We start from the raw sequence: 23,548 nt of genomic DNA, 5'->3' as shown, positions 1-23,548 counted from the left end.
TTTTTAGGGAAAGGAAGAAACATTTTGGGAGGTTTCTTTCAGACCCAAAACATCAGGAAGTTCGCTACATCTGAAACTAAAAGACACTAAAGTTATTATTCTTTAGAAGAGTTGCGACGTCTTCAGCTTTTGTGAGAAACGCATTCTGATTGCTTTGCTGTTTCTGTGTTTCTGTGTTTCTCCCACTGAGGTTTAGGCAGATTTCTGTTCTGTTGTTTCCATCCTGAAACTGTGAGCTCTTTGAGGTGGAGGCCATTACTTCCCTTTCTTTGTTACCCTCTCCTAGTTTTGTGACCTCACAATTATTTTATCGTTAAGTCAGTGCTACTGAGCATCGCCCCCCAAGTGAAATTCTAAGGGATGACCGTTGAGGGTAAGCACAGTTTGCTTTCCTCCGACCAGCACTCCATGGGCAGGACCGTTGGGGAAGAGTTCAGGGATAAATCAGAAGCCTGCTTTCCAGTTTAAGGAAACCTTCAACTGTTTGAACCCTAAGTGGGGTGTTCTTTTCTGTAAAGACTGACAAAAGCACCTTGATCTTGGTGATTTCCATTTAAAACACTAAGGACACTGAGCTGTCTGTCACTGTGGGGACAGATATCCAGGTTAAGTAAATAAAAGTTGCTTTAGAAACTTTGTTCCCCCTTTCAGAAACATACTTGGTGAAGAGTAGTGTTTCAGCTGTTCACGCGATGCTTTCAGGACCAACAACTGGTCAGCATGGGAAGAGCTAGAGGAGAGAGAGGGGCCCTGAGGAGGACCTCGGCCTTCAGGAGAACGGCTGAGTGCCGTCACGGGCCTCGGGAAAGAACCATTCTGTGAAGAGCCAAGCCCACGATTGGCCTCCTTGCTGCGTTCCCGCTCCCATACTGGCAGAGGAGAATTTTCAGAGTAGGCGTGGCATTCACCATGTCCAAACCTTGTGGCCTGGTGTTTGGTAGTCACCACGTGTATAGAGAACATTTGTCTTTCTGGAATATTCCGGGGAGTGGTAAAAGGCAAGGCCATCCTGACCACAGTCAGGCAGCCCCCTCCACACCACGGCTGCAGTTTCTCTGTAAGAGCTGACCTCGTAGGACCTGAAGGGAGAGAAAGAAGTGAGCACTTCTGAGCGTAGGCCCACGTGACCACCGCGGTCTCCTCCCTGAAGGGGATAATGAAGGTACTGCTCTCAAAATGGATTTTGGGCAAAACACCTATTTTGTGTATCATATAAAGGAGAAAAAACCTTTTAAAGCTGGAACTGTCGTCTAAAGCAAAGGAAGAAACTCAGCATTTGTTGGATGTAGTTGTTGCGAGTATAGGACCAAATTACGAAACTAGAGGATAAGATTTGGATGCCTCGGGCTTTATGTTTTACAAAACATGACTATGTGAACACTATAATCATATTTTGTTGCTTAAAAGAAAATCCTTTTTTTTTAAGATTTTATTATTTATCTGTCAGAGAGAAGGAGAAAGAGAGCAGGGGGAGCGGCAGGGAGAGGGAGAGGGAGAAGCAGGCTCCCCGCTGAGCAGGGAGCCAAAAGTGGGGCTCGATCCCAGGACCCAGGGATATGACCTGAGCCAAAGGCAGACGCTTAACCGACTGAGCCACCCAGGCATCCCTTAAAAGAAAATCCTTAGTTTTATTTTCCTTTTGTGTAATGTTGCCATGCCTTGTTACCACTGCATTCCGTATAAACTGGTTCGCGTAGCCCATACAAGTAACCGGTGGTAGGCAGGTGAGCCCGATGCACGCACTGTGTGCATGAGCACGTCAGAGTCCGTAGGAGCAGGTGTCCTGACTCAGGTAAAAGTGGGCAGGATGCAAAGAGCAGGCATGGTTTTCACAGTGATGAGAGTTGCACTGGATAACTGGGGAAACACAGACTTTGGAATAAATATTTGGACTGATTTCTAAATATAATCGCTTAAGTGAGAGCCTACCTTCTGATGTGCTTCATATTTTCATCTTGAATTGTCCTGAACACGAGATTATATCCATGTCCAGGATGCAGCAGGGCGTGAGCAGGCCCACGGCTTCTCCGGCTCCCCTTTCTTTCTCCGCCATCTGGTCGCGCCACGTCCCAAGACCACGTTTTCATTTCTTTCTTTCCCTTTATTAAATTGTGCCTCTCACAGCTTGGTCGGAACTGGTCGTAATACCTTGGAATTTTGCAAGACCTGGAGAGGTAGGAGTGTCATCACATTGTCCCAGTGCTAAGCACTGTCCAGGTCCGTACAGTAGGTGCTCAGGATACCTTCGAGAACGTGCATGTAGGCTCACGCATCGCGAGGACCTCTACAATAGCTAAGCACAGATGTGAGCAGGTAACACGAAGAAACCCCAGCATGAGAAAAACATAAGGGTGACATTCAGACCCTTTGATTTTAAAGACAAACAAAATTAGCATTATCGCCATTTTAAGCTTTTATTAAAAAATAAACTAGAGAGAAAAGGTAAACTCAGCATTGGTGAAATTAATAACAGCTAATATCCACAGAGGCTTTGTGGTTTACAAAGTGCTTTATGCAATTGGATGTTTATACCAATCAGCCACATGGGGCATATTATTGTCCTCATCATTAGTGTTATATCCATTTTACAAATCACGAACTGAATTGTTTTCAAGATGCCCGGTTTCATCTTCTTTTGGCCAATGGCCTCAGAAAATCAGCAACATACATCACAAGTCAGAAAGACGTTAATGCTGTTTGAGTAATGACTCTCCTGGGATTTTATCCTAAGGAAGAGTCTAAATAGAAGATGTCCTTTGCAGTATTGTTTACTCTAATGAGAATTGGAAACGAAACTATCCAAAAGTAGGAAAATAGCAGTATGAATTGTCTGCATTGAATCAGCAAGATGTCACGTATCTAAAATTATTATAAAGATTATGGAACAAGATGTGAAGAGGGTTAGGAAGTCATAAGAAAGAAGTGTAATATAAAATTACATCATTTCTGTGGCCATCACTAGGAAGAATTGATGCTCATGTTCAATAATGAGTTGATGTGTTACATGAGATTTTGAAAGTCTTCTAATTGATGTCATTTGTGCAAGGTAAGTTTTAAAGACGGTGTACAACAAGAACGATTCATCGATTCATTGGTTTTTTACTTGGACATCATAATCAGAGCAGGGAGAAATCTGAACAAAATGAGCTATTTCTGCATTTTAGGAAATAAGTGGGAACTGATCGCAGGACTATAGTCCTGAGCGCGGCCACGCTGTTGTATGTAGTGGTGATCACATCCGCTGTTACCGCCGGGTCTGGACTCCGTACATTCTCTCCTGTCTGGATAGCACGGGTGGAAATACATCCCAATGAAGAGATGCACCACGATGCCTATCTCCATAGTAGATGTGTTAAACGCACTCTAACAGAACAAGTGTCATTTTATAACAATGCAGGATCCTGGACGCCTACATCTTTAAGATACTGTGTCCTTGGAAAAAATCCTCTTAGCCTCAAGTCCTGATTGCCAAAAAGGAGGGCAGATTTCCAATGCAAATAGTGCCTGAACGGCCCTGCTCATAGGCACTTAAATCATCCGTATCTCACTTTTTATGGTAGTGTTGTGAATTATATTCTTTTTGGGTTTATAATTAGAGGACGAACAGATGGCGAAGGCCTATTTGGACGTGGTGTGGCCGTTAGAGTAGCCTCAGTCGCCTTGCTCTGATTCCAGAAAACTGGTCTTCCTGCACACGCTCAGCGGGGTCTGTGCTCCTGGAGGTTTGCAAGGCGGCCTTGCACCCCAGACTTCTCTAACATCGGAGGCCAGGTAGGACTGAGAACCGACCCCCAAAAGCGATCTCTGTGTGTTTCTCCGGGGGAAGTCTCCGAGGGGAAGGGGGAGCTCTTGTCAATCCTGTGCTGTAATTACAATTTGTTTTTAGAAAGGTATAAAATTCCACAATGGAAACCAACGTCCGCGTTGTACTGGGGCACTCATAGACCCTCTCTGGGTCGCGCCCCCCTCGCACAAGGCCCTGAAAACTTAGGGGCCTGTCACCTATTGCCAGGCACTGCTCCTCTTCTGCAAGCTACTTCACCAATAATTCAAATGCCAAATATTCCTTTTCTACTTTAGGCCTTTGAGAAGGCCAAGCTATGTTTGCAAAGATGAACCAACGCGGAAAGTGCAGTGAGCAAAATTTTGTATTTTAAAAGAAATGATCGTTGATGAATCTTTATTTGAATGCTATGAAAAGCTTTATTTCAGAGTATATTTTTAAAAATCAGAGCAAGCTATTTTTTATGTAATAAGCCTGTAGCTTAAAAGAAGAATTCTGTCTTTGATGTCATTTGGTGGATGAAAACATTCGCGTTCAATAGAAAACCAGCATCTTTTTTATGTTCGTTTGAGATCAGTTCAGGCAACATACTGATATTCATTCAGATATAAATGCCAGAGTCGCTTTGAAATGCAAATTGTTTTAAGAAAAATAGCATATGGTGGAGGTAAGTACCTTTTCAAATCAACTCTTACACTTTAGGGATATAAGTAAAGCTAAAATTATTCTTTGGGAAGAATCTGGCGCTTTTGACACATGGAAGCTTGCGCTAATCAGGGCGGCCTAAGCACACACATATCCATATCAAGGAGATGGCGCTGAGACTCGGTGGATTAGCATGGTAATGTAGCCGCCCCCTGCTAATCAAGGCCAGGGGCCCAGCTGATCCAGAGATGTGGTATTTGAGGAAACCCTCCTTCTGAGTTCAGAACAGGCCAGGTAGTCGACCGTTTTTTTCCTGATAATATTTGGGGAAAACATCCTGAGACAGATAACAAACAGGTCTTTTCATGACCCCTTGTGATGAAAGCAGTACTTCCTGCTGTGACGGGCTGGGCCCCTCTTTGAGACGCAGAGGAGGGGCCCCCCCTCCCCCCCCCCCCCCCCCCCCGCAGCTCTGTCCCTCACACTTGCTGACCTGACCTCTGTATCCACAGACTATTCAGATGACCCATTTTTAGCTTTTTTGGGGGGTGAGATAAGTTGTATCAACAGAACACACACAAAGAAGGTGCAAAATCCCGATAGCCAAGCGTGCAGGTGGCCCGGCCTCAGATTGGGAAGCAGCAGGTGGCCACCAGCCCCCACCTGTCCCCACTGTCCATACACACACACACACACGCACACGCCTGAGGGTGGTCGCCATCCGATCGCTCACTCCCAGGACCTGTGGGTGGTGAACGGTTGGGTGGGTCACGGCCGTTGGTGCTTGGGTTGGTCTCCGCACATCCTGTCTGTGAAGTTCGTCCTGCTGTGGCCGCGTCAGCATCTGTCCGTCCTTCCCGGTGTGTGGCATTCCACCGTATGGACTTGCCACGGGGCGCCCGTGGTGGGGAGACATCCGCCATTTCTGGTTCGGGGCTCCCCCGAGGAATCCGCTGCGAGCGTTCTCGTCCAGGCTTTCTGGCACCACTGTTGGGCACGTCTCTGTGACTTCCGACTGGACTGATGTGGAAGGAAGACGGGAATCTGGAGAGAGAGGCTCGTATTGGACTGTTCAGGGAACACTTCACGCAGGTGAGTCAGTCAGAAGAGAGTTTGGGTTGTCCTGGGATAGCATGAGACTTTGCATACTATTCTGGAGAGAGGGGCATCCATTTCCGAAGTCTAAAATAAATCTGCAGTGTTGTGTGAAGCGTCTCCTGAACCTTCCAGGGGCTGTTCTTCCTGCCTCTCAGACCTCCTTACGGCTCTTGTGTTCTGGCCGCATGTGGGCTTGTCCGATACCTTCTGCTGGACGAGATGGGAGCTCCCCTAAGGGCACAGACTGTTTCCTTCAGTCTGCCCAGCACACACGTGCTGTGGGTTCAGTGTCGGGAGACGGGGAGGGGCAGGAGGTCTGTGTTCGAGGAGGTGGTGGGCCCGTGGAGGGCCCGCTTCCACTTTGCTAGCAAGGTGACAAGCCAGCCTGCCAGGCCCTAGATGATGAGAGCCTGGTGTCGGGACAAATGGCAGGTCATTACTGACAGCTGTACCAGTGCCAGAGTGTGAGTCTGGTCGCGCACCCGTTCCCCCAAGGCCAGGGACACCAGCACACACACTGGGCTGCATTAAGGAAGAGGAACCCCAAGTTTAGGAAACCCCGTCTTTCCTAATGGGATGCACACAAACCTGCCCGAGCTGTGCCATGGAAGGCAATGTTGTTATCCCAGGCGGTACACGGATCTGCCCTCCTCCGGAGGAGGAACTTTCTCTCTCATCCAAGCCTATTCACCGTACAGACAGTCCGGAAAAGGCCATCCAGAACAAAAGGACGCCAGTGTGCATGCCTCACGACACGAACAAGCACGAGACCCATGCGGCAGTCCATCGGCAGTGGTGCCGTGGGCATCTGGTGGGGCACGGGGAATGGAAGGCAGGGCTGGAGAGGAGGAAGGGCAGGAAGAATAGAAGGTACCCCTCTTCCCACCCTCCGGGAGGTCACGGCCCTGGGGGGAACAGGTGTCCCATTGGCTTCCTTTTAAGGCCTCTTGTCTGTGGACCCTGGCTTAGAGCTTAGTGAGTTAGACTAAGCGTTGGATCTTCCTCCTCGTCCCCGAGAGCGAGGACGTTCCAATCCAGCTTTTAGAAGCTCTTCTCTCTAGGGAGAGACAGGCATGCCTACAAAGAAAGTGGTTTCCAGCCGCGTGCCAAGTTCTTTCTTCCCCAGTCGCATAGACCTCCGTGCCGTATCTTGGTTCTCAGCCACACGAATGAAATTCTGCAGCAAGACGGACATGCGTTCAGGGTGGGCACCTGCTGGAGCCGTTGGGCCCGACGGCCAGGAGCGGAGGCCCCTCTGCCTGGGCTCAGCCACGTTGAGAATAGTGTTCAGGCCCCCCGTGTTACCTCCGTGGTCTTGGCCTTCCAGTGCTTGGCTGCCAGGAAATCAGATCAGTCGTGGCTCCTTTTACAGATGAGAACCCCAGATCCTCAACCTTAATTAATAACTTGTTAACGTGAAATACAGTACCATTCATTGGAAGATGTAGGCCTAGAGAACGTTGAGAGAAAATAAAGTGAGTTTAAGCTCAGCACCTCCCTTAACCTGCTTTAGAGGCATTATCAGAAGTGGTGAGAACAATTCGCAGCGTGTCTCACGTAGGGCAGACAGGGCTGGGTGCGTCCACGTACAGTCTAGGAGCAGGGCCGGTGTTGCTTGACAGGTGACAATTCGTGACTTTATTCAGAAATAGAAATGAAATTATGCATTAGCTTTTGTTGGATGGTGTGTGCGTCTATGTGTGTAAAAATAAGCATCAGAAATTGACATAAAATACTGTAATTAGATCTGTATAGTTATTTAAGATATTCATGAAACATTTGGGCGTAGTTGGTTTCTTTGACTGGATTCACTCTGAGCAAGTCGAAATGCCTCAGAGTGTGACCACTGGCCCAGGACTGCTCCCCTGTGGAGTGAGATGCTCCGCGGGCCCCAACAAGCCACTGAGACTGCTTTCACGGGGCCGTGGCCGCATCTGTGGACCACTGGTTTGCCTCAAAGTTAAAACCTGTGTCTTCATGTGTTTACATTTAAAGGCAAGTGCCTGTCTGTGTGGATCCCCAAGCTATATATTTAGGGCAAAAACAGGATTTTTTGTCCTTCATAATTTTTTTGTTCTGTCGCAGTTAGTTGATCTTTTATTGTTTGGCATTTGGAAAAATTTGACATTAAAATAAAGTGAGTATATATGAAAGGGAGGTTTGCTCTCTTGAGAGTAAATCAGAAACATTTTACTTCTGAAACAAGATTCTTCTTAAGCATATTTTTTAAAGATTTTGTGACTCGCAGTTAGCAAAGATGAGAACCGGGCAGGCGTGCAGGTGAGTGAAGTGGGCCGGGCAGGCAGGTGTGGGCTCTGGCCGACCCACTGTCCATTCGGAGAGTCCCAGACGCAAGCCCACTGCTGTCAGATACTCTTATTTTTCAAATAATGCCAGAAACCACAGACTTTTAGAAGACCTCTCCCAGATTCTACCTTAAAAAAGAAGTCATTGTCTACTCAGGAAAAATGCATCTGTGAGCTCAACCCAGACTCCAGGCCTCGAGTCTTTTGTGACTGTGTGTCCATATACCCACATTCACGTGGCCAGAGCTCAGTCACGTAGTGTATCGAGTCCACGGTGGGGGGTTGGGTGTGGTTGTGAGAAGGAGACCCTCATGCTGCGGGGCCCTGAGGTTCGGCTTTCTGAAGAATTCTTTGTACTGGTTTTGGGTCTTGCACTGATTCGGCAGTCACACACCAGGGCACACAGTCTTGCCAGAAGGTTCTTCAATCCATAGGTCCCAGTGGGTTTCCTTGGGGATCCCCTCAGGAGCCCAACCCCAGAGCTCCTCCCCCAGCAGCTTTATACATTGAACTCGCTGTGCTTAAATTTTCATTTGACAAAGAGCTAGAAGTTTGAGAACCAGTGGACCAGCAGCAGATACGTGACCAGCTCCATCACGTGGATTTACTTCAGTGTGTACATTAAGGAACCTACTCTCCTCCTTCCACAGTGGCTGTTCGGCCTGGAGATGAAGAGTTTCCGACCTAAGATGAGCTCTTGGTCCGATACCTCCGTTAGAACATTTCACGTGTTCCTGTCCCAAGTTCGTAGTGATTTCTGGGTATCTGAGCTTTAGCAGGTGCACTCGGAATTCGTGTGTGCCCACATTACCTGAGGAGCTTCTGAAAAAGCAGGTGCTAGGGTGGGGCCTGGGAGTCTGCATTCCTAGTGAGCTCCTGGGCCATGCTGCTGTTGGTCTGAGAACCACACTCAGGAGGATCTGTGTCCCTCCACACTTCAGCTCCTGCGATGTCACTTTGGGCTTTTTTCTGGAATTGGGTAGAGCAGCCTGGGAATAGTTTTCCTTTATGACATTCAAAGTGTGCCCAGTTCGGATAACAGCATAAAGTCGGTATCATCTTTTAAGGTAGAAATATGTTTTCTGAAGCGAAATCTCTCATCCCTGTGGACCACTTGTTTGTTGCGTGGCTCACTTACGCGTTTCAGCAGATGATCTTGGGACTGCCCCATGCTTGTGGGATCAGGGTCAGGTCGGTTGTTGGTAGCAGAGCCCCGGTTCCTACCTCTGGTGGGCTCCGCAGGACCCCTGGAGTGCTGTGGGAAAGGTGCGTTCTCTCAAGCGCCAGCCCAGCTTTCAGAATCAAAATGCAAATATTTTGAACCCTCTGTTTTTAAAAAGCTCCATGGGCGATGCTGGTAATCGGCCAGATTTGGTCAGTTTGGCCGAATCCGGTCTGTGCACTTAAAATCTTGTGCTATGAACACCTTCTATTAAAACAATTTGAACTTAATTGGTTCTAAACTAAAATAACTAGAGGAAAGTTTAAAACAAACCTGATCTCCCTGAAGATCTGCATCCAACAAACGAATTCACTCACAGAAGTTGGATGGGCCGCACTTTAGAGAAAGGCACGGAATCATGATTTTGAGTCTAAAATTGGTATGACCAGGAAATCACTAATTCTGATGCTGAGCAGCTGATCCGTATCATCCGGTACACGATGGAACTGTTCCATTGCGGCCCCATGTCCTGTGCAGTGGTGAAGGCCACCCTTCCTCTGCTGGGCCTCTTCAGGGGTCGACACGCCCTCCGATGTCTCGTCGAGAAGCTTTGCTCTGTGTTGATCGTAGAGCTTCACCATGACGCTTGGCTGCCATTTGTGGTCGTTTTTCCCTTCCGTGGATGTGTTACCAGCGGTGGCTCCTGTACGGTCCATCTTGCTGGGACTGAGGCTTTTCCCAAAAGCGGGTCTTCCGTCTTCACCTCTGCCCCACCTAGAGACGGTGTCGCGTCGGCGTCTGTTTAGGGTTGTGTTGCGTGGCTCCCAAGGATCTGCTCCACCCTCGTTTCCTCTTTCGTATTGTTTTGTAGGGTGCTCCGTCTTCCGCGTAGCAGGGCACCAGCTAGCTGCTCTCGGTGCTGAGGGCCACCGCGTGCAAGCACGTGGGCGTCTAGACTAACTCGTGCTGGCTTCTGGGGTCCGCAGTCCGAGGTGGTGTTCACCTGACTTGTTTATTCCTAGGGAATGTCACTAGTGCGTCTGGGTCTCAGACGGCCAGCGGCATCAGCCTGGGCTCCTTCGGCAGCCGGCAGGACGGCATGCAGCAGCGCTCCTACTCTGTCTCCAGTGCCGACCAGTGGAGTGAGGCTACGGTCATTGCAAACTCGGCCATCAGCAGTGGTAAGAGAGGGCGCAGCCCCCCGGACCCGTGGCCCCCTCGCGGTCCTCGGTGTGAGCCAGGGCCCGGATGCGGCGCCCTCGCTGGGCTCACTCTGCAGCCGCGTGAGCAGGGCGCGTGTCACCTTTCATCTGCGGAGCGTTTGGTCCTTGACCGAGCTTTCACTCGCATCCTCCCATGTGGCCCTGCGGTCAGGGAGGAGCAGGTTGCCTGCCAGATGTGGGAAGCGAGGCTGCACACCCACGGTCCCGTGACAGGGAGGTGAGAAACAACGCAGAGCCCGTGTCCCGGTCACGCTTCCCTGGGGGCCACGCCCACACCTCCACCGGCAGTGCACGTGTTACCTGGTCTCGGGGTGCGTGTCTCTGCTTTTTCCATCCAAGGAAAACACAATTCATTCTCCTTACCAGTTTTCCAAAATTCCCGATGCACCTTCCAAATTTGGAGAGTTCCCCTGTCACCCCTTTTCGGTGAGCGTGGGCAGCCTTTGGGGAGACGCGTGCGGACGTCGGAAGCCGCCTGGGTGTTTGTGTGGAGTCGTGAACGACTTGCTCTCGAGGCGGCATGCTGTGCTGTGGGGTTCTGTCTGCGGCCTGTTCACCGGTATTTAATGGAATTCCCACTGTTGTATGTCATCTATCAGACAGGGTTTTAGAGTAATTTCAGCATAATTTGTTCTAATTGAAAGATTGAGCATCAGGTCTTCCCTGTAGACCCACCAGCTGCTGCAGCAGGACGTTTGCTGTGGGTAAACAGAATCCTTATTTCTAGTTGCTCCCATCCCTCTGGCAGACCCTGCCAAGTGCGGGCTTTCACGAGGACGGCTCCAGACTGGGGGCGGAGGAGAAACGGAGTCCGTCCAGGCGGCACCCAGGGGCGCCACGGCAGTGCGGGTCTGCAGGCGCGTGGCACGGCGTGCATGGACAGAGCACGGCCCCCGTGCCCGGCACGCGCCCACCTCCGGGGCCCCTTCCCCACCCAGAGGAGGATGCTTGGCAGCCGGTGTCCCCCTCCAGCTCTTCTGGGCTTTACGCCCGTTGTCTGAGGTCCTGGGGATGCCCTGAGAACCCCAGCGAAGCGGGTTCTGGCTCCCTGACACGAAGCACCCAGAGTGTGGTCCCTTGGAAGGTGATGTCTGAGTGTTCACAGCTGTCGCCTGGCCTGGAAGCCCCTGTGCTCAGTCAGCACCTGCACCCCCAGCCCGGTGGCCTGAGGCATGGGTGTGCTTGCTTCCCTCCTTGTGTGGTTTGGGTGTGAGCACAGGACCTGCTCGGGGAGGCCTCTGTAGCTGTTGTCGTTTTAAGAGAAACGAGCAGTTCACGTAATTACCGCATCGAGGTGCTTCTTCAGTCAGTACCACTAGCCAGCCGGGCTTATCCTGTGGCCGCCTTTCTGTGGAGGTGTTTCCAGAGTCCGTTGTGCACACGGCCTTGGCCCCCCCCTTGTCAAGCAGGGACCTTCTAGAACTTTCCTCCTCCCAGTGCATCATGGAGCCACCAGTCTGAGGAGGCTGACAGGGTTGGAGTTCTGCTCCTTTTGTGTTGTGGGAGTTTTATTTGGGGAGAAGGGGGATATAAAAGGAAGTTTCTGAGAGAGACCATCACCCCCAATCTTTGCCTCCGCTCTACTCAGAATATTTTTGGGAGTACTTGGGTGTCTCATCGCTTAAGCGTCTGACTCCTGATCTCAGCTCACGTCTTGATCTCAGGCTCATGAGTGCAAGCCCCGCGTTGGGCTCCACGCTGGGGGTGGAGCCTACTTTAAAAAAAAATAGAATATTTTATAGAAAAGGCATGGGAAGTGGCATATTCATCTAAATCCATTCTGTGCAAACCTTCCTTCTGCACACTTACCTCTTTGATACAGACTCGCTAGGCAACCATGCCTCCACCCCACATCACAGCTCTGTGTCCAGCTAGGCATGTGTGCGATGGGGACTCCACAGCACCAAAGCTTGGGACTCCATTACTTCCAGACCCATGGTTTGGTTGGAAGTGGCATTCCACAGAAGATGTTTGCATTGGTCTCTACACACACATTTATAAAGTTCCTATAAGAGACTCCACTTGCCTACATACGAATGCTGTTTTTATATTTACCCAGTGATTTCTCATCTGTTCACACCCTCGAGTGTCCATTCTTCATTCATATAGTTCGCTCAGTAGAAACTAGTTAGGCTCCCTGACGCCACAGAGCCTGAGCCCCGAACACGGGAGGTGAGGAGCTCCATTCTGGCCCCATGTCAGCCCCATGCCATGGGACAAGGACCGAGAACTTGTGGGGAAGCCCGGGCTGAGATGGTGCAGGTAGTTGAGGGACGGACAGTCCATCAAGGAAAACTTCCCAAAGAGAATCAAATTTGAGCAATGCTTACAGACCCGGATAGATTTTTTTTTTTTGGTGCCAAACCACAAGAGGAAGTTATTATAACCATTGAGGCAATTTGGACAAGGGCTTGGGGAGGAAGGAAAGGGGAAATGCAACAGTCAGGGAGTGGAGGTGACCTGAAGGGGCCGATGGGAGTGTGCGTGGCAGACGGGGAGAGTGCAGAATGGCAACATGAATTAGCATCTTAATTTTAAGGCTTAGAGCTGGCCTTGCTTAAATAGCAAAGATCTGGAAAGACAGCAGAGCGCTGCACAGGAGGAGGATTCCTATAGTTTTCCATGATCCTTCTTTGTTCCTCTCTTTTCTGAGGGTTGATGGTACATCACAACCAAGGTATGGTTGAAAAGGGAAACAACAGCAGTAATAATAATGGGAGCTAATATTTACGGAGGGCTTCATGTGGATGATCTCATTTGATCTTCAGGGAGTAGATAACTGATGTTAGCTTGATGGGGTGGGGAGACGCGCGTACATATCGCTTGTCTAAAGTCACCCTCCGGGAGGGGCTGGAATGCAAACCTGAGAACACGTCAGTGCTTCTCGAGATGTGCTTCCCGGACCAGCAGTAGCTGCCACCGCTGCTGCTGGAAGCTGGTTACAGGTGCACATTGCTAGTCTCATCGCAGACCCACTGACCCTGAAACTCAGGGCTGGGCCCCAACAACCTGTGTGTGAACAAGCCCTCCGTGCGACGATGTTGCATGCTGACGTGTGAGAAGCACGGCTCTGGCATCTGGCAGCCCCTGGGAGTTGGCTAGAAATGCAGCCACCCAGGCTGTGCCAAGACTTGCTCGGTGGGAGCCGCATGTTACCGGGACCCCCCCGGTACTCTGGTCCACCTGGGCATTGAGAAGCCTTGTCCCCACCTACAGTGAGGGTAACATCCTGGCTTCCTGCTGCTTAGCACCATCCCTGCCTTCCGTGATCCATCAAGTCGCCAGACCAGAGCAATTTTTTTTTTTTAAAGATTTTATTTATTTATTTGTGAGAGAGAGAATGAGAGAGAGCACATGAGAGGGGGGAGGGTCAGAGGGAGAAGCAGACTCCCTGCCGAGCAGGGAGCCCGATGCGGGACTCGATCCCGGGACTCCGGGATCATGACCTGAGCTGAAGGCAGTCGCTTAACCAATTGAGCCACCCAGGCGCCCCATCCAGAGCAATTTTTAATGAACATCAGGGCATCGGATCTGACAGGCGACTTCAAGAAAACGCGTTTATGAATGGATTTCCGGACCTCAACTTGGGCATCAACATTCCCTGCTGTGCTGGAAAATAATCACAAAAGAAACAAACATGATTAAGAGCTTTCTGTCATGCTTTTTTTCTTTTCAAGTTGCAGTTGATACAAATCGCACCCTCTTTTTTTTTTTTTAATCATTTTATCCCCACCTCCCACCCCGCCGCAAGTAGCTGGTTTGGATGTCGGAATCATAAAAGCTTACACTGTGCCAGCAGCAGGGACAGGGAGAAGCTAAGCCGCTTTTGAATCCAGATGTCCCTGAATTGGTGAATTTGCCTTCCCATTGTCATACACTTTTATTAGAAAACATAATAATAAAAACATCGGGACTCAATTTTTTCTCTGCCCCTTCGTCCACACTAAAGACTTTTGAGAGAGGCTCCAGAGAACTTTTGAAAGGCTTCCTTCCCCTCTCTACGCACAGGTACTCTGGGTGGGGGGGGGGGTTATCTCTTTAAAGCAGCTGTGGGCAACTTCTAATTAGATAGATTACTTTGTAGTGTGAAAAACTACAAAACAGGAGGTTCTGGTTAAATTAAGGAGGGGAGGAGAAGAAGAATCCATTCTGTGAAATGGAATGCCCCACTGCTTTATGACTATTACTGTTGTAAGGTTTTACATTAAGTACCTGAGGTTTAAAATTAAATGTCTAATATAATTTGGCGTTGCTAACATGAGACCCGCATCTGCCCTTAGAGGAAATCCAGACAGCTCAGTTCAGGGTTTTAAATTGCTGTCTGCTGGCTCTCGAGCAGCACGGAGGGTTGGGTCCCTCCTCGGCTAAGCACCACATGCTGCTCGGCATAATTTTTTAAATGCAGAAACATATTCATCTTCGGCTTCTGCATTGGAATAGGCTGTTCCGTAGTACATGAAAAATTAATTTTTTTACATTTTTCCTCACTCTCCTAAGTGTTTGACAGAAGTAATTTTTGCAGCAAGAGGGAATAAAAACTGGTGGCTGTAAATTCCTGTCCTGCAACCTCTTGTGTAGATTCTTTATGGACCCAGAATTGATCTACACGTCAGACCCTGTTGTGGTTTAAACTGTTTATCACCATAATGGCAGCTGTGAGCCTGTGAACATCAACTTATAATCCCGGGTGAAAGAAATTGTTGTTTGCAGTCAATGAAGGGGCAGCTTAGCTTTATTGACAGATTCAGAACAATTATCTCTGCAACAACTATTGGCTGAGAGTTTTCGTGAGTCTTATTGGGAGCCTGTAATTTTTTTTTTTTTTGGATTAATCATTTTCTCTATAGGTAATTTTCTCTAGAAGCGTTAGCCAAGAGTTCGCATTGCTGTGGGTATAGCAGGGGACCCCAGGGGGCCGTTTGTAGGTACTTGGTTGTCCTATCTTGCTCCAAGGCAAAATGCGTTTTTAGATGCAGCAACACCTGTGCCAAGGGCGAGAGCTGATGCTGCGGACCTGTGTGTCAGTGCAGGCACGCTCCTGAGCATCTCAGCGAGCCAGGCAGGCCTGCCACCCCGTCTGCCTCCCGTGCCAGCGTCAACTGGTTGGGTGTTGCCGCGGCAGCCCCGCTCCCCCCACACCCCACCCCCGCCTCGGCTGTCAGGTCGTCCTGATGGCCCCACTCCAACGGTTCATCCTTGCTGCCCTGGCTGGCCATCACCGTGAATATTGCACTGCTTCAGATGACTAAAGCGTCTCTCTTCGACCCTCCCTCAGCCTGCCTCCACCCCCGGCCAGCGGATAGCCTTGTGGCTGCCGAGCGCACACACCACGCTCAGCTTTCTCCATGAAGGTGCGTGTGCGTGGGCATCTCCCAACAGTTTCATCCTGCGTCTTCCCGCTGGCATCTACCAGAGCCTGTTATTGGACCGTTGGTCCTGAATCTGAAGCCTTTGAGCTTTTTAAACTTTTCAATAGTTTTTCTCACTCGGAACATTTTTTTTTGCATGGCTGTGTTAATGATAAAGGCTGGACACACACGTTTCAGCCCTCCTGCTTGTGCGCTCCGCACTTCCTCTGTTTTTCCTGTCCTGGGTGCAGGAGGGGGCCGGCCCGGGGCTGGTCAGAGAGGGTGCTGGGACCGGCTGCGGGGATGTTTACAAGTCTGAGCTTTTTTCTCTCCTTGGATATTATGCTGACAATTTTGGCGTGTCGCCGGCAGGTGGTGGTAGTGTGATACAGACCATGCGGCTTAATTTGTAGGAGGGTTTTTGTGAAGGAGGAAAGAAGGTCAAGGTGGGGACTGCCTTTGTTGTCAGCGGCCTCTCTGTGTCGGGAGCTTGACATCTAATGTTCATTTTCTGAGAATCACTGTCGCTATTTGATAACTGAGGTTCAGAAAGGCTGAGAAACCCAAGACTCTTAATAATTAGCCAAAATTCAAACCCAGGTCTTTCTGATGCCAAAGCTTGTACTTTCCCTCTCTGCCATTTTTTTAAAGAGGACATGAATGCTTAATATTAAAACATTGTATCATAAAAGTTGTTTATCTTTATAAAGCTTGCTTTTAAAGGAAATAACGTTTTCCCTTCTCTGGTTTCTCCTGAACTTTTCCCTTTATCATCAGTTCCTCCCCGATCCTGGCTGGCATTCAAAAACCATTCCCTGGGGTTTGTCATCAACCTTCAGCTTTGCGCAGTGTTAAAGGGCCCGTGGGCTCTCATCTCTCAAAGCTGGACACCCTGTCTCAGCGGCTGAGGTCTGCTCCCCTCACTGGACCGGTCGGCCTAATTAAAGGGATGACCCCGGTTCCCTCTGTGCTCAGAGCCTGCTTTCCTTTCTCTGCATGTGGCCAAGGAGAAAGCAGAAGCTTCCTAGGGTAACTGGCCACAGGGGGGAAAAGGTGTATTTTTTTTTCCCCTCTCAATCAAAACGTTGTTACTTTGTACTTTATCTCCTTAGTTCCTTCCTGCAAGCTATTTCTAGCAGCAGGTGCTGACCAGAGAAAACACTGCCCCCAATATCAGAACAGGGAGCTGTGGATTTCATGCTTGCAGGCCAGCAGCTCTCATTTTGCCCAGCAGAAGTCTAGAAATCACTGTAAACGGATGGCAGAGAGGGATACTGTTGGCAGTTGCTGTAGAGCCTCTCAGCCCTCTCGGGCCCTCAGTATCTTCTTCTGGATCGCTGGTTCTCCACCAGGGGTAGTTTTGTCCCCTCTCCCCACACCCCGGGAGCATTTGGCCATGTCTGGAGACATTTGGGGTTGTCACAGCTAAGGGGCAGAGGGGTGTGCTGCTGATTTCTGGGATCAGAGAGGCTGCTAACTTCAACCCACGGGACAGCCTCCCGCCCCAAAAAGTGATCCCACCCAAAATATCAGTAGTGCCAAGGCTGACAAACTCTGATCTAGGCAGTGACAACTTCTGGTCTCTGGTCCCTTCTCACAGCCTCTGGCGCTGCACTCCCTCGTGAATTAAATAATCCTTCCCAGAGAGAAGGAAGCCTGCTCGCTTCCTTCCTGGAGGGAATTCCTGCCACCAGCCCCAGGCAGTGTCTCCTCCCTGTGAGACTTTGGGCTTCCGCTCAGACCTGCTCCCCCAGCCTGCCCCCCCACAGAAGCTGGAGGCTAGTCCCTGCTGCCCTCAACAGCTCTGATGTTCCCTGGCATCCGGCAAACACTCGCCGCTTGCCGGGCACAAGGGCCCCACGAGACGGGGACCTAGAATGATCCCCACCCAGCTGGCCGGGGCTGGACTACGTCTCAGGCACTGAGAGCACTGTGAGAGGGAGGGAAGGCCCCAACAAGCCCGGGATGGCCTTGGCTGTTGGCAGGCGTCATGTTGGTACCCTCCAGATTGAGAGACCACAGAGTGAAACAGCTGATCACCCGAATTCAGGGGTGCGGCGGGGTATCCAGCCTTAGTGGGGCTGACCCAGACGGTGCTCGTCGACGTAGCTGTGTCCTGAGAGAACGGGAGGCTTCGGACCACCTCCTGTGCTCACCTCTCCCCAAACTTCACTGGACCTGCTGGGTGCTGTTGTGGGGCCACCTTTGGGAGGTGTCCAGAGCTGTGGATGGGGATGTAGAGAGGAGTCTGAAACCCACATCAGATAGAGAGGGACTGAGGAACTGGGAGGGCAGGAACCTCACAAACCTGGCTGCACATCTTAGGCTTGAGGATGCTTTTTGGAAATCCCAGTTCTTGGGGCCGAGGGCTGGCGATGTGCTTCCTCTGGCCAGGGGTGCACCTGAGCACCAGAATGTTCCCCAGGGGTTTCTAACGTGCATCCGAAGTTGAGATCCACTCTGCAACAGGGGTGTGAACAGGTATGCATGAACCATGGCCGCGATGAGAGATGGGAGCCTTACTCTGTGGACGAGCCTGTTGAACTAGGGGCAGTGACTCCGTGTTGCAGGAAGGATCATTGTGACAGTTTTGACACAAAGTAGCATAACATGACACAGCATAATTCAAAATGATTGTTTCCAACTTTTTCTTTTCGTCTCTTTTACTTGCTTACTCACCTGATGACCCTGTTTTCCCTTTACCAGGGAAATAGGGGAAGGCACTGGGTCACTGCCCATGCCCAGACCCACCCCAGCTGCACCTGCGGCTGCCGAGACTGCTCTGCTTCCTGCTTGCACGAGGGACGAGGTGCCCCTGCCCTTGGCCGGTGTCTTCCCTTCCACCTCTGGACCCATCAGCTCTCCACGTCCAGAGGACTCTGCTCCTGTGTTCCTCCTGTCTCCTTCCTATGCCCCTAGGCCATCCCCCGTTGTCAGATCCTGCCTGGGAGCGTGCACACCTGCCCTGACATCTCTCCTCCTGGCCCCAGCCACGGCCCTCAGCAGCTCCCGCCTTGGTCCGCTCTCCTTCTGAGCGCACCTGCCCAGGACAGCTGTCTATACTCCCCATGCCCAGTTACTCCCAGCCATGTTCTCTCTGACCCGTCCCAGTCATCCTCCATCCCAGCCTTCTGGAACACTGCTCTCATCTGTGGCCAGACCCTTCCCCTGCCAGCCCCGGGGTGCTCCTTGGTCCCCTTCATAATCTCCTTGCTGGAAACTCTTCTCTTGGCTTCTCCCATGACACGGTCTCTGTGTTTTCCTGCTGTTTTCTTGGTTTTGTCTCAGAATCATCGTCTTCTACTTCAGACCTCAGATCCTTGACGTTGCTCTGGACACAGTCTTCTCTCCTCACTGCATGCCCCCATCTCCCCAAGTGGGCCTAGCCATCTATCTAGACACGGAGGATGCCCAAGTTCGTATGCCCCGCTGGACCACGCTCTCCTCCATTGAACACGTGTAACCAGCCACCTGCTCGAAGAGCTGGTGACCAGCTCACCCTTAGCAATTCCAAAGGGGACTCCAGATTTCAGTCTGCCACCCACCATCTCATCCTCCCGGGGGCTCAGGCCACACTCACAGTTTCTCGTACCCTCACCTCGCTGAATCCACTCATACGGCTAGTTCTCTGCGCCCTCTTCCTGAGTGCACACCAGGCTGCCCACTGACCTGCCCCTCCTCTGCCCACAGCTCCCACTGGGGCTCGGCCTTGTCCGCCCTGTTTCGTCTCCCGCCGTGTGTCTTTGCTTCCCTGAGGTTGGCCAGACTCATCTTCTAAAGAAAACAAACATGAATCAGATTGCCACGCCCCCCACATGACACTGCCGTGGCCTCCTCCCTGCACACAGGCTGTGTTCCTGATGTTTTATTTCTGGCCGACAAGGCCCCAGCTGGTCTGGCCCCTGATGTGTCTTTATCCCATGTCCCCCCGGCCCCTCCCGTCTCCCTGTCCTTGGCTCCAGCCCGCGGCTCTGCTCAGAGCTGGGTGAGCCCTGCATGTCCATGTCCCCCCAACGGCTCCTGTTTCCCTTTCAAGCCCCTGCCCAGACTTCCTTCTCCTCTTGGCTTTCTTGGGACCTAGCTCACAGCGTGTACTTGCTTGTTTGTCTCCCTGCCCCTGCCACTTTCTAGCCAGTCACCATGTGGGATTGTGTGAAGTCATCCCGTCTTGTCTTCTTGTTTGACTTCTCTTGCAAGAAAGTTAACTCCACAAGGAGAGAGTCTTCAGAGTCTTACTGTCTCCATCCTCGGGTGCCAGGGGCCACGCCCTGCACGCTGTCCCAGTGTTTGCTCCCCAAACTGCTGGTCTTGCTCATGATCCTTGAATGAGCACACATGGATGGTACCAGAACACCCCCAGAGTAGAACGGGCCCCACGTGACGGGGCGGCGTGGTGGGCTTGCAGGAGCTCCAAGGCCTCTGTCCATCCCCTGTGATAAGATTAGTTGAGTTTTTAAGATTTCTCTTCTTAAACAAGATGCTTGGCATGGTGCTCCAGAAACTGTTGGCTAACAGAGCTGATGCCCCTCACCTAGGACAGAGTATGTTGCCAAGATGTATCCCGGCGCTAGCAGGGAACATTCACGGTGGACCGTCAGAAGCATGTGCATGTTTGTACAGTGACCAGTTAGAGTTTACAACTGAGTTTCCTGCCTTCAGTTATCTCAACCCATATGGGAATCACAAGCAAAGTCAGTGCTGAATTGAGGAATAATCTAAATTAGGTGTACTTCACAGCAATTATTTCATTTTCTATTTAACTTCATATATTTCACAAATACTTATTGACCACTTACTTTGTACCGGCCCTGGTGGGAGAGCAGGGATCCACACACAATTCCTGGTCTATGGAGGGGAAGGGAAAAGAGGCAGGTAATCATTGAGTGAACACATTGAAATATGCTTCGTCAAGTGGTGAGAAGTAGATTGAGGGTAAGGGGCGGATAAGACATGCATGTTTGGGTTCTGAAATCAGGTCTGGCGTTAAATGTGTAAATTACTAAGTATTTTTCCAACGGAAACTATGAAAGCAGATTATGCATTCGTTCATTCACTCATTTAGCAAATACACAATAAGCACTTTACCATGTGGGGGGTCAGTGCCCCCACATGTATTTGGAAGTGACCCCAAGGAAGACAGATTCATTCATTGGACCTTAAATGCTAATAAGAACCAGGAGGCTAGAGGGTGTGTGTGCATTGGTGCGGAAGCAAGAGTGTGTGCAAAGTCCGAGGAGGTACAAGGCGTCAGGGAGCGCTGTGGGATGACAAAGAGGAAGAGCGGGGGGTGAGGCATCGAGGTTGGAAGGAGAGTTCAAGTTCAGTCATGAAGGATAAGAGCAAGGATCCTACAAGGCTTGGAACTGACCCTGGGCCGTTGGGCGCCCCGGTGGTTTTCAGCAGGAGAGGGACGTGATTTTACGAGCTGCCTCTCAGGCCAGCAGGGGTCCTCACCCCACTCGTGGGGAAGTAGGGCAGAGCTGTGCTAGGAGAGGGACATCCAAGTCCAGGCAGGTCACGATTCTCCAGGAAGTCTAGAAGTCTTCTCTGGAAGTGACACTGAGATGTGCGTTTCTCATCCCCTGGGTATTTTTAGTAACATCATTTCACATTGGCCTCAACACAACAAGCTGTTGTTAAAATTTTAAAGCTTCCTAAAATATAGAAGTCTAAAATTTTGTGAAATTATTTAGTGTTTTATTATTTTTGTTTATTAGTCCCTGTAGTTTTATTTGTGAACTCTTAATTCTAGGGTATTCTTTAAAAAAAAAAAAAAAGGCAGCATTTACTACCCCAGCATCCAATCATATATAAAAATAGAGCAGTATAAAAAGATTTGTCAAAAAGATATGCTGTTACTCCAACTAGAAAGATAACTTTCAGTGATCTTTTTTTTTTTTTGGCCACATTAAAACATCTGATTTTCTAACATTGTATATTTTTAAGCAGTCTAGGGCTATTTCTCATGGTTTTATATCACCCTTAAGCCAGGAAAATACTCATTTTGTATTTCTGTGTTTTGCTCAGGTTCTCAGCCCATGAATCAAGTAGCTTAAAAAACTTCAGTGATACTGTCTTCTTGGTGACTTTGTTCATTATCAGAATAAAACTTGGTCAAATCTGTTTCAGTGTCTTCCATGCTCCCTACTATAGGATTTATAAGTACATGCAAAAACGGAAAGACCTAAAAGGCTTAAAACATTTTAGGTGCCAAGAAGAAAGAAAGGAGTGGAAGTAAGAGTGGGGAAGGAGTGGTTATAAAATATAAGTAATTGTGAGTTGGTTAGAAGGAGATGGATCAGGTAGATAGAGTGATAGAGTGGATGGATGGATGGATGGACGGACGGACAGACGGACTGGTGGGCAGATGGGTGGGTGGATGGATGAGGTAGGTAGGTAGGTAGATTGATAGATGATAGATAGATAGATAGATAGATAGATAGATAGATAGATAGATAGATAGATAAAGATAAATAGAGTGGTTGGGTGGAAGGATGAGATGAGTAGGTAGTAAGTAGGGTGATAGATGGTAGGTAGGTAGGTAGATAGATGATAGATTCAGTTGACAGCTGTGTAGTGGTTGATCAGTGCCATCCTCAAACCCTCTGTATTTCCTCCTTTAGCTTTTGTATATTGCTTTGGTTTTGCATTCTTAAACTTCTTTCAATGAATATATCTTTTGTTACATCTTTGCTTTATTATCTGACAGAAAAGATTATTAACAGAAAGTGATATTAATTATACAATGATACTAAAAATTTTATATCATGAGGAAACAGATGGTTATTTTAAATGACTTAAAATTTTATTCTTTTATACGAAGAAACACTTTAAACAAATGTAGTTATAAATGCTATTTTAATTGCTACATTATTTTTGCAGTGGGGTTTTTAAAATCTTACTACAGTTGCGGGGGGGAAAGTTTCTATGTATATTGCAGAGTTTCTTAAAATGTATACTTATTTACAGGAAAATCATTGTAATTGCATTTGAGATCCAGTGTGGGGGCAGGCATTGTCGATGAACGTGGTATGCGGTTCCCCCACCCCGGCTTGCCATCTGGTGAGGTTCGGGAGTTCTGCTCTCACCGACTAGCTGGTCTGCAGCCTGTGGTTGAGCTCACAGCCTTGCCAGTTTTCAGATGGGCACTGTCTTTCTCACAGTGTTTGTAAATAAGTAGGCCCCAGCTGGACTCGAATCGTAACTGAGATAAGCATTACTACTTTAGAAATGTTTTCTGTCTGCGGTGTAATGAGAATCAGAATTACCTAATGTATTTCAAAACATCGAGCTCATTTTTCCAAGATCAGAAACTCCGTTTCCAGCCAGCTGTTGACTCCCATTTCATATCCAGCTTTTCATTAGTGCGAAAAGTCAAATAAACATCTCTGCTCCCCAAAACACAGGACCTCAGAAATCTTGTGACTGCTTTCCTTTGACATCAAAATGTCTGGGAAAGCCTGTGTCCAGAAACACTACTGCAGCATCCACGCGAGATGCCTTTATGGTGGGGATACAGAGGAAATTGAAGTCTGGGGGCACGTCAGCCCCTATCAATCAGAAGGCGGTGGAAGCGCCCGCCAGACATGTGGGTCAGGCCCCCAGATGAGATTTGTACTTCAGCGGCATCCATCCAGAGCACGCATTCTAGAAAAATTATCATCATATGATATCATCTAAAGGAGTCAAGGTGTGGGTTATTACCTGAGCCAGCACCTGGTTTTTATACACGACTTTCTGGGGGCACCAGCAAACTGTAAACCACAGTGTTAGCAACCATGTCACATTAATACCAGTTCCTGGACAAGTAATTGTTTCAAAAAAGAAATTATTCCATACAATATTCCTTTTTTTCCTTAAAATGGTGTTACTGATAGTTTGTTTCTCATTTAAAAGATTCTTTGATTTCTAGACATGTGGATAATAGATGCACTAGTATAAAAGTGCTACCAGTAAATGGATGTGCTGTCTGTCCTGTGGCT

The 23,548-nt window shown here is 49.3% G+C and overlaps 1 protein-coding gene across 8 annotated transcripts in view; it reads left to right on the top strand.

Moving 5' to 3' along the window:
• Positions 1-23,548, top strand: part of AGAP1 (ArfGAP with GTPase domain, ankyrin repeat and PH domain 1) — a 524,731-nt gene that overhangs the window by 352,100 nt on the left and 149,083 nt on the right. For 6 of the 8 annotated variants that reach the window (XM_035006806.1, XM_035006805.1, XM_035006804.1 and 3 more), the window contains one exon: positions 10,018-10,176. The exons of the other annotated variants lie outside the window; for them this stretch is intronic. In XM_035006806.1, coding sequence (XP_034862697.1) covers positions 10,018-10,176 — 159 coding nt within the window. The remainder of the gene's footprint in view (positions 1-10,017; positions 10,177-23,548) is intronic. 8 annotated transcript variants of the gene reach the window in all.

The sequence above is a fragment of the Mirounga leonina genome, unplaced genomic scaffold (assembly GCF_011800145.1).
Source record: "Mirounga leonina isolate KUSES-001 unplaced genomic scaffold, KU_Mleo_1.0 Mir_151, whole genome shotgun sequence".
Classification (NCBI taxonomy): domain Eukaryota; kingdom Metazoa; phylum Chordata; class Mammalia; order Carnivora; family Phocidae; genus Mirounga; species Mirounga leonina.
Note: the sequence above shows the minus strand (reverse complement) of the source record. Positions and strands in the feature narration are given on the sequence as shown.